General features: G+C 38.0%; 1 protein-coding gene across 1 annotated transcript; it reads left to right on the plus strand.

Moving 5' to 3' along the window:
* The first annotated feature begins 5,673 nt into the window (after positions 1–5,673).
* Positions 5,674–6,540, plus strand: LOC109221850. Its single transcript, XM_019386286.1, has one exon. The coding sequence runs from the start codon at positions 5,674–5,676 to the stop codon at positions 6,538–6,540; it is 867 nt and encodes a 288-aa protein (XP_019241831.1).
* Positions 6,541–11,201: the final 4,661 nt, after the last annotated feature.

An 11,201-nucleotide genomic window follows, 5' to 3' on the forward strand; every position in this document is an offset into this window, starting at 1 on the left:
GTTGAAATGACCTAGTAAAGGACTTTGTCAAGCAATATAGGCCATCCACCAATACTACTAGCAGATGCAGCTCGTTGAAGAGAAAATCCATGGAGTCTCCTCAGAGTTTAAAAGAAAACGAACCTCAAGAAAAGGCGGTAGGATCAACTTTGAACCATGCATATACACCGTACTCGATCATTTAGCAATTAGCAAATAATAACACTCCAATCCTATTCCTTCAAGCCAAAGTTAGATCAAACACTTACCTCAAATGCTCCAAACTCAACTCAATCCTCTAGTATAGCTTTACCCTTCGAATTCACCACCAAACCGCTCGAATCTAGTCACAAATTACTTGAGTGTATCAACAAAGGCTAATCTAATAAATTTGATTGCATGAAAAGTGAATTTCCCAAAGTTTTAATCAAAATTTCCCAAAACGTCCCCGGGCCCACGTGGTCAAAACCCGAGGTTCGAACCAAAACCAGATTACCCATTCCCCCATGAACTCAAATATGTAAGTTATTTTGGAATCGGACCTCAAATTGAGGTCCAAAATCCCTAAATTTAGGAACCCTAGTTCTACCCTAAATTCCCAAATTCCCCCATTAAAATATTTGTTTTGAAGTTGAAATTATGTTTAAGGATGTTAAGGAGTATAGAAAATCAGTTAGAAATCACTTACCAATCGTTTTGAAGAAGAAGAATCGTTTGGAAAATCGCCACTTATGTTTTGGGTTTTGAAAAAGTGAAAAAAAGATTGAAAATCCCGACTTTATATACTTTACTGAAGGCTGGCGCGGACCGCACAAAAACGCACCGCGACCGCGCCGAGGAAGGGAAGAAAAAATGACTCTCTGAACCTCCCATCGCGGACCGCACTGATTTAGTGCGCGGCCGCACTGGTCGACCTGGAATTCACTGGCCCTCTGAACCTAGCCACGCGGACCGCGCAGAAATGCACCGCGGCCACGCGGCTTCCAGCGCGGACTGCGCAGAAATGACCGCGGCCGCGCTGGGGGCCTGCAACACTTGGACCTGCAAATTTCTGATACTCTTAAGTCTAAGACCCTCCTGGGACCCACTCAAAACTCACCGGAGCCCTCGGGGCTCCAAACCAAACATGCACATAACTCCAAAAACATCCTACGGACTCATCCGTGCGATCAAATCGCCAAAACAACATCGAATTAGGCCTCAAGACCCATGATTTCCTTCCAATTTCCATGAAACATCAAATTTTACTGCTTCTAGCTCAAAACACGTCAAATGACGCCCAAATCTAACCAAACTTCACAGCAATTGCTTAACTCATATTTAAGACTTGTGCCGGGCGTCGGAACCAAAATACGAGCCCAACAGCACAGTCTTCTAAACAAATAACACTTTCTAATTTTTTAATTATTTTCAAAAAACAATTTCACGTAAAAATTTATTCCTCGGACTCGGGACCTCAGAATTTGATTCTGGGCACACCCCCAAGTCTCATATTTTCCTACGGACCCTCCGGGACTGTCGAATCACGAGTCCGGGTCTGTTTGCCCAAAACGTTGACCGAAGTCAAACTTAATCAATTAAAATATCAAAATTTTATTATTTTTCTCACAAATTCATATTTAAACGTTCCGGCTACGCGCCCGGACTGCGCACACAAACTCGAGGCAACCCCCAAGTGAGGTTTTCACGGCCTCAGAAATACAGAGTGAGTAGGAATACAGGTGATGACCTTTTGGGTCGTCACACAATATGTTTCCACGCTTCTCCATCTGACGGATGGCATAGAATACCGGGTGGCCTTCTATGTTCATAGTGCCATCTTATATGAGGAGCAGATCTCATTGATGCATACAACCTCTTTAATCTAGTTATAAGAGGTAAATAATGCATCGCTTTAACTGGATCTTTCTTTTTTGTATTGGCAATTGTGACTTCCTTAAAGGGAGGCTGATTACAAAATTTACAGTTCTCTAAAGATGTGTCATTCTTATATAGCATACAACCTTTCTCACAATAATCAATCCTCTCTGATGAAAGACCCAACTTAGAAATCAATTTCTTAGCGGTGTAGAAATCTTTTGATAAGTCAATGTTACTCGGATTAAGTTCATTCATAAGCCCAATAATAGAATCCATGCCCGCTTGAGAAATAGAACTATCCGATTTAATACTTAGCAATCTAACCGCAACAGACAACTTGGAATGCACTGAGCCTTCATACAATGGACGACTAGCTTCCTCTTAACTGTTCATTGAAACGCTTAGCCTCATCATTTGGTTCGGATTGAACCCCAAGAAACATCCCAAAAGCACCCCTCATCATTTCATTGTATCGAGAATTTTCAACATTATGCTCCGCAATGGGGCTACCCTCACCACCAAAAGAATTATGAAAGTTAGCATAATCTAAACTAGCATGATTCTCCCCGTGAACAGTCCATATATAATAATTTTCTATAAACCCTTTCTTATAGCGATGAACTTTAACTTCATCTGTTTTCAATAACTTAACATACTTACATTTCACACAAGAGCACCTAATCCTTCCTCCAATAAGAGAATCATCAAGTGTTGAGCCTTAGCAATAAATTCAGCAACCCCTTTAATGAATTCATCCCTCAACCCTGCACGATTAGGATGATTCCTATTATACATCTATCTACGATGCTTATATTCCATCTACACAAATAGAAATCTAGAAATGAGATATTTAAAACAATTTGATTTATTTAAACTGGTTATAAAATTATACTCTTTCAAAAGTTCATTTTAGATATATACGTATCATTGTGTCAAAGCACCTTAATTGATATATTTTATTTTTAAATTAATAATTTTAACACTCGAAATCTCACATTAATTTCTATTCTAAATAATATAAGTCTTTAACTATAATAATTAAATTTGAATAGCTTCTTAAATGTTCATATAATCAAAATAAACTAATGATTTCTCAAATTTACAAATTAATCTTAATGTTGAAATTGAAAAAATTTAAATTTAATATCATTCTAATAATAAATCTAACAAGGAACAATGAACCTAGTACAACAAACTTTATACCAAAGCTTTAAACTATAACTATTTAATATAATTACCGTTGGAAGTGAAAGTGAAAGTTCGTTTTCATTCTTTCCTATCGTTGCTTTCTCAATTATTTTATGCCAACATGTCACCTTTTATATTTCGAAAATAAGTTAATCAAACACTAAAATTAGATTTAGGATTTCTTAACATATTCTTGTTTAACCCAAAATTTTAACCATACCTAATTCAACATATTCTTCTCTCTTTTTGTTGTATATTAAGTATTATTAAAAAACTAAAATACCTAAAATTTCAACCATCCCTAATTCAGCTAGCTAGGATGTTCATATATAGAAAATTACTACAAATTAACAATAAGAACAAGATATATATATCAACGAAGTACTTACTTCGACGGATAAAATGCCGGTGAAGTCGACTGAGCCGCTGCCGCAGCGCGAGGAACCATTGCTGAAAATGGACAAAATAAATTTAAAAAAATTAAGGGGAAAAGGCAGGAATAAGGAGAGGGAGAAGGGAGGAGGAAAAGAGAGAGAGCGAGCGAGAGAGAGAGAGAGAGAGAGAGAGAGAGAGAGAGAGAGAGAGAGAGAGAGAGAGAGAGAAAATACATTACCTATAACGAGGAGTATGATGAAGAAGGACAAGAGGGAGAGAGGAGGAGGAGGATGAGAGAAGAAGGAGGAAGAAAAGAGAAGTGTTTCTGTTTTTGGGGAACGGGGATCGGGTAGGGTTTTAAAAAAAAAATTCGACCGATTCGGTCGGAATTGTCATTTTAATTTTTTTCTAAAAAACTACCGACCAAATCGGTCGGAATTTAAGTCAAACGAGTCAAACTGACTTTTGCGCCAAAAGATGCGACTGATTTGGTGGGAAATATGGTCGATTTTTCAAAAGAAATATATAGTTGATATTTTTTTGACAACTCCGACGGATTCCGTCGGAAATTTTCGATTATCTAGTAGTGTTATTGCTGATACTTTATGTGTACCAAATGCATAGATAAGCCAAAAGGAGCTTATAAGCAAGTTTGACCAACTTATAAGCTTAGCCAAACACCCTCTAATTAGGATATTTAGGATGAGATTCAACTGTAACATATGGTTAAGAAAAGAAAAAGAAGAAGAAGTTCAATGTACCCTCCTAATGGATCAAATCCAAGCCCATCTTTCATGAGAGAGGAGCATGTGATGTTTTAAGAGTAAGTGTTGCATTGTGTCACCCATACCTCCAGAGGCACATATAAGTATTCACTAATTTCTTTGCAAACAATTGATTTATTAGTTTCAAAAATCAGAGCATAGCTTAAGTGTTGGACGTACATTTGCATAAGAATGAATCTATAAATTTTTTAAATTACTTTAATTGATAGCATAAAAATTCAAAAAATCAAGTTAATTAAAAGTCAACTGCAGCTAAGATTGTATAATAAGTATAGGTTAGTAACATGTAAATTGACGAGTAACATGCTTGAACCATTCAAATTGCCTCAAATAGAGTCTTAGGAGAGTAGTAAATAAAACTAAAGCTAATATAAAACTTTTGGTATTTAGTCCTAACCATTAATTTTCTCTAATTGTAATTTGTATGAATATATAGACAAAAGATTATGGATCCCACCCCCCTCAACTGCCCACACCAGACATATTCGTGATTCGTGTATCTATATGATCAATCCGCTACTTTCAGACGTAAAACTCCCATGCATGGATAACATGATGAGTACATGCAGAATATTTGCCTTGGTTATAGCTAGGTTCTTTGAATAGACATTAAATTACTTATACTTCTTATTTAATGACACAAATCCATCCCATTGGTCAGCATTTCTTATGTTAAATGTTCTTGTCCTTCATGCTTCTAGTTATAGACAGATTCAGCAATTTTCATGGCCACAGGTGCAATATATAACAACTAGCTCTATCTAACATTAGTTAGATTGACAATTAATATTCTTAAAATTGATTCCTGGCCCGTCCATTAATTTGAGATATTAATGATGAGGGAAATAGTACATGATTAACAAAACACCACTTGATTAAGATGAGTCATAGTATATCGTGGCTAAGTATAAACCTCGGCAAATCTCCACCAAAATGGATAGAATCCTTAATCTTAAACAATTAACGTAAGAGGGGAAGGTAAACAACAAATAATACGTGTTTCAAATACTATAATATTCACTTTGCCACAGTTGCAGCACTCGTGTTCCTCCCTTCAATATTAATAGTGATAATCTTCCTTTCTAAAAACTTCCTTTTACATTATCTTTTTGTAAAAGTCGTACGAAAATCTTCCAAAAAAGATCCTCATCTCAATTTTAATACTGGCGCTTTGCTGTTACAATTGACAAAATTTGGGTCCTCCAACCAAGACAACAATAATAAGCCACGTATTTGCTGAGACATCTTTCACCGCTTAGAAGCAATAGAGTACTGCCACGTGGTACCTTTTGGAGGGCAACAACATTACTAATCAATGATTAAAGTTTTGTTTCTTGAAGCGCAACAATCTCAACGCTATTAGCAAACGATGCCCGCATCTTGTCGCTTTCTATACAACTTTGTATATAAATACGATGATTTTTGAAGGTATTTCTTCATCCCCAAACATTGAGTTATTCCAAGAACTTAAAAGAAGAGAAAAAAAATGGCAAGTTTTTCTTCAAAATCTAATACTAACAGATCCATCAGTTTACCAAGCAGATCACATCCAGCTACTCAGAAAATTGAAGAGGAGCTCAGTAAGCTTAAGAATTGGGAATTCTCGGCTTCACCAACTGCAGAAGCTGTTTACAATGGTTTACTTGGTTTGGGAGAAGTGTATAAGTGCATGCCTGATCTTCTCAACTTGCCCCTGACTCTTCAAGCCTTTTCCCAATGCCAAGACAAAAAATGGGTCGATGACATCTTGGATAAATCTGTGAGATTTCTTGATATATGTGGGGCCACAAGGGAGATAGTGTCACAGTTTAAAGAAAATGTTAAAGATGTTCAGTCTTTATTGAGAAGGAGAAAAGGAGATTTAAGCATGGAAGCCAGCTGCAGCATTAACTATGTTTCTTTTAGGAAGAAGATGAAGAAAGATGCCAAAAACTTGGTTACAATTTTAAAGAAAATGGATCATGAGGTGGTTGAAGTAATGGAAGTTGATCAACTTGTCTCAGCTGTTATTAGAGTGCTAAGAGAAGTTACCACAATGGGAATTTCAGTATTCCAAATGGTTTTCGTTTTCTTGTCAGCTCCAATTTCTAAGCCAATAAGCAAATGGTCTTTGGTTTCAAGATTGGTAAACAAGGGAGATCAAGACAATGTAAATGAGATAGAAAGTGCTGATTTTGCATTAAACAGCCTTTTCAAGAATGGTTATAATGAAGTGGAGAAGCTCCACTTTGTGCAGAGTAAATTGGAAAATCTAGAAGCTCATTTTGAATGCATTGAGGATGGCCTAGACAACATCTTTAGGTGCTTGATCAGATCAAGGAGCACACTCCTGAATGTTGTCTCTTGCCAATGAATATATATAGTCTTGTATTATTGCATAAGCATCCGAATATTGTAGGATATGCTTATGATGAAAACCTTACTGTAAAGGAACAATTTTGTAACTACACATATACAGAAATATATATATACCTATATCATAGTTATACTACAAATTTTGCCTCTTTCTCTCTTGTATATCTTTCTGAATTCAATCAAACAAAAGACAAAAGTACGACAATAAACTTAGATATACTTTGGTCGAATTCACGGAAGAAATTCTTCCTTGAATGAACAAGTTAATTACTTTGTCGTTCCCTCACATATGCAGAAGAGATGTTTTAAAAAACACAGTAAATTTTCTAGCAAACAATGAACTCAACCCATGGAATATCCACTAGTACTCATGATATACATGTTCTTAGATCCGTCTCTGCTAATAATAAAGGTACATTACAAATGTCCAAGCGGCATGGCGGAGAATCTCGCATAATTCTCAATCTCCTTGCATTCCAATTAATTCCACATGTTCAGTATTTCTTTGAGGTAATTAATTGATTCAACCTATACTTGAATATCATGATACAATTATCCGAAGGATAAAGTAACTCGCATTGGAATACTACTATAATCTATCAGAACTTCTTAGCATGTTGCCAAGAATGTTCTTTATTGAGCTGGTCATAATTCAGTAAAAATTGAATTATCGAATTGAATCGCTCCAAACAGATGAACACCCCTGATTAATTAAGTAGCTTTGTTCTCATAAATTTTGAAAGAATACTGAGGAAAAATGTTAGAAACAAGAGAAGGACAAAAGGTAATTTTATGATAGAACCTAAAATTATCATTTTGCATGAAAATCTATCCCAATTTATAGGATTTAGATATTGGATTAAATAAAACGAAAGACAGACTTTTGCATTAGGATTTGCATATTAAAAGGATTAAGAAATTGGCTGGATTTAGGGCTGTTCACGGTTTGAAATCCAAACCGAAATCCGAACCAAACCGATTAAGTAAACCGATATTTTTCTTGTTTTAGTTCGGTTTTGATTTTAAATTTTAAATATCGATAATATTTGGTTTGGTTTTGGTTCTATTATAAAAAAATCGAAAAAAAAATCAAACCAAACCGATAAATTGTATACAAAATTTGATAATTATTTATATATAATATCATATCTTTTTGTAAATAATTTTAAATATTTTATGCATTTCAATTACTATTTTGAATTTTGGTTTATTTTACTTATATCTTAATAGATTGCATAAGCCCAAAACAATAGGAATCGACCAATTTTCTTTTCCTTACGAGAGTCTAATTCTCTAATCCTACGCACAACTTTGGTCAACTTTTTAGTTTGTTTTTTGTTCATTCTTTTCATATAAACAGGTATATGAACTTTCAGTTCTGAAAGAAACATATAAAAGCATAAATTTACCAAATAATTTTTAGATTGTTGTCTAGTGTCGTTTTACTTCGACTTATTATTAGCTTGCTAAGAACCGAAAAATCGAACCAATCCAAACCACCACCAACAACCAAACTGATGGTTTGTATTTAGTTTGATTTGGTTTTGATTTTAAAATCTTAAAATCCGATTAAATTGGTTTGGTTTAATCAAAAACCGATCAAATCGAATCGTGAAGACGCCTAGCTAGATTAAGCAATAATTTAATCACCTTCAACGAGGATTCTCTTGGTAGAAAACATGGAGGAAACATCAAGGCAACAAGCCACTCGTGCACACCTAACTAAACCATATTCGTCGCTATCTTCTAATTAACCACCGTATATCTTTATTGATTGGTGAAATGAAATCTCGAGATTCTTGATGTGTTTAGATTTCAAATCCTTGACAGCTAGCTGCTTAGCCAAGAATCCATGAGAAAATGGGATCTAAATGAAGTGTAAATTTGGAACCAAATCTTTTATTACAGTTCACAAAACTGCTCTAATAAACCTTTAAACGATAACTAGACCTAGTTAAAAACAACATCTTACTGCCTTTAACTTGTTGATTTACCACGATGAGACAAATTTCATAAAGACTAAAGAGGGTTCTATTCTCCAGATTAGATCCCTAAATTCTATGGATTGATGAGGTAATTTGTATGGGTCAAAATCCGATCTCACGGTAATTAACGGAGTTAATCTCGTCTTGAGCTAATCCATAATTAATAAGTGGTATGGCCACTTATTCATAACAGGATTCGACTCTTGTCTGATTCAATCTACGAGGGCACGGCCCATTCATTCCCCCATGGGGACGGAACCTCAGCGTGGCCACGGCCATTTATTGCCAGCTCACGAAGCTCACATCTATAAATACTAAGAGTGGAAGCCCTAGAAAGGGGGCTGCTTCTTCGCCACTATTCACAAAAGAGAGAGAGAAGAGAAAAATATACCCATCTGATGGGAAGAGAAAAGACCATTGTAAGGCTCTGAACCTCTTCATGGAGAGGCAGACCAAACAAATATTATCAATAAAAGTTGTTAAGATTTCTTCTCCTAACCTTGAGTACTCATTTTCATGTTCTTCGCTTGGTCCAGTGGATTATTACGATTTGCTATGATTTTCCCGTGATTTATTTATATTGTTTTATACTCAAAAGATATGTGATAACTTTTGAGCAAACAATTTGGCGTCGTCTGTGGGGATTTCATAGCAAAATCGCGTAGTTCTTCCATGGACCAAAAGGAAAGAAACTCCGGAAAAGGAAGAACAACCCCGCATAAACAAGCCAAAGCGGCATATCAGGCCGATGGAACTCGAAGATCTCAAATCAAGATCTAAGTCCTCTCTCTCTCTCCGATCTCAGATAGTGCAAACAAAAAGAAGAAGCCCCCCCCCCCCCCCTTCCTAAGGGAAGGTCTCTGTAAGGCATCTCCCACATCCCTGATACGAGCTCCGGCCAGAAACCGGCACGAAGATATCTCGAGCCGAGAGTCGCCTCAAGACAGCCTATAAACCCTGGTTGGGAAGACAACGGATGAGCCGCTCAAGGTCTCGAATCCAAACCGAGCTTCAGCACTCAATACCCACAATATGGGACTCAGGCAATGAGCCTTCGTCATCAAGATCGACAAAGTTCAACAACAGTTGAACTGGGACTCAGGCCATGAGCCTTCGTCATCAAAGATCGACAAAGTTCAACAACAGTTGAACTGGGACTCAGGCCATGAGCCTTCGCCATCAAGATCGACAAAATTCAACTACGGTTGAACCAAGATTCAGGCTAAGCGCCTTCGCCATTAAATCAAGGCTATGCGCCTTCGCCAACAAGTTCAACTACGGTTGAACCAAGATTCAGGCTATGGACCTTCGCCAGTAAGTTCAACTACGGTTGAACCAAGATTCAAGCTAAGCGCCTTCGTCATTAAATCAAGGCTATGCGCCTTCGCCAAAAAGTTCAACTACGGTTGAACCAAGACAGGCTATGCGCCTTCACCAAAAAGTTCAACTACGGTTGAACCAAGACAGGCTATGCGCCTTCACCAAAAAGTTCAACTACGGTTGAACCAAGACAGGCTATGCGCCTTCACCAAAAAGTTCAACTACGGTTGAACCAAGACAGGCTATGCGCCTTCACCAAAAAGTTCAACTACGGTTGAACCAAGACAGGCTATGCGCCTTCACCAACAAGTTCAACCACGGTCGAACCGGGACTCAGGCTATGCGCCTTCACCAAAAAGTTCAACTACGGTTGAACCAAGACAGGCTATGCGCCTTCGCCAAAAAGTTCAACTACGGTTGAACCGGGACTCAGGCTATGCGCCTTCACCAAAAAGTTCAACTACGGTTGAACCAAGACAGGCTATGCGCCTTCGCCAAAAAGTTCAACCACGGTTGAACCAAGACAGGCTATGCGCCTTCGCCAAGACAGGCTATGCGCCTTCACCAAAAAGTTCAACTACGGTTGAACCAAGACAGGCTATGCGCCTTCGCCAAAAAGTTCAACTACGGTTGAACCGGGACTCAGGCTATGCGCCTTCACCAAACAGTTCAACTACAGTTGAACAAAGATAGGCTATGCGCCTTCACCAAAAAGTTCAACTACTGTTGAACCGGGACTCAAGCTATGTGCCTTCGCCACCAAATTTAACAAAGTCCAACAACAGTCGAACTGGGACTCCGGCTACGTGCCTTCGCCAATAAGTCCAACCACGGTCGAACCAAGACTCAGGCTATGTGCCTTTGCCATTAAATCCAACGAGCTCGACCTCGCTCGAACTACAAGGATGGACGCCTTTGTACTCAACTTTAGCAAGTTCAACCACAGTTGAACCGAGACTCAGCCCAAGCGCCTTCATCTGTGAAAGCAAAGCCCGACCTCCAACAAATCGAAGCGCAGGATAGGCACCCTCGCCATTCAAGTAAGTTCTCCCAACTCGAATTAAGAGTCGGGCTACGTAAAGTTCGGCCCCGGTCAAACTACGAGGCCGCATTTTTTACCATCACGACCGGTAGTTCGACCGCGTCCGAACTGAGACTAAGGCTAAGTGCCACTATCGCCAAGCAACGGCTCCGACTCGCTCACCCCGAGTCGAAGAAGAAGAGTCGTCAACAATTAAAAACTAACATGCCTACCAGAGTCGAACTCGAAGGCAAATCACCCCTTCGAGCGCATGCAAAGAAAAATCTAAGGGGGAAAAAGAGGAGAATACAAAACAGACACAAGGCAAATAAC

This window comes from Nicotiana attenuata, unplaced genomic scaffold, assembly GCF_001879085.1.
Source record: "Nicotiana attenuata strain UT unplaced genomic scaffold, NIATTr2, whole genome shotgun sequence".
Taxonomy (NCBI): domain Eukaryota; kingdom Viridiplantae; phylum Streptophyta; class Magnoliopsida; order Solanales; family Solanaceae; genus Nicotiana; species Nicotiana attenuata.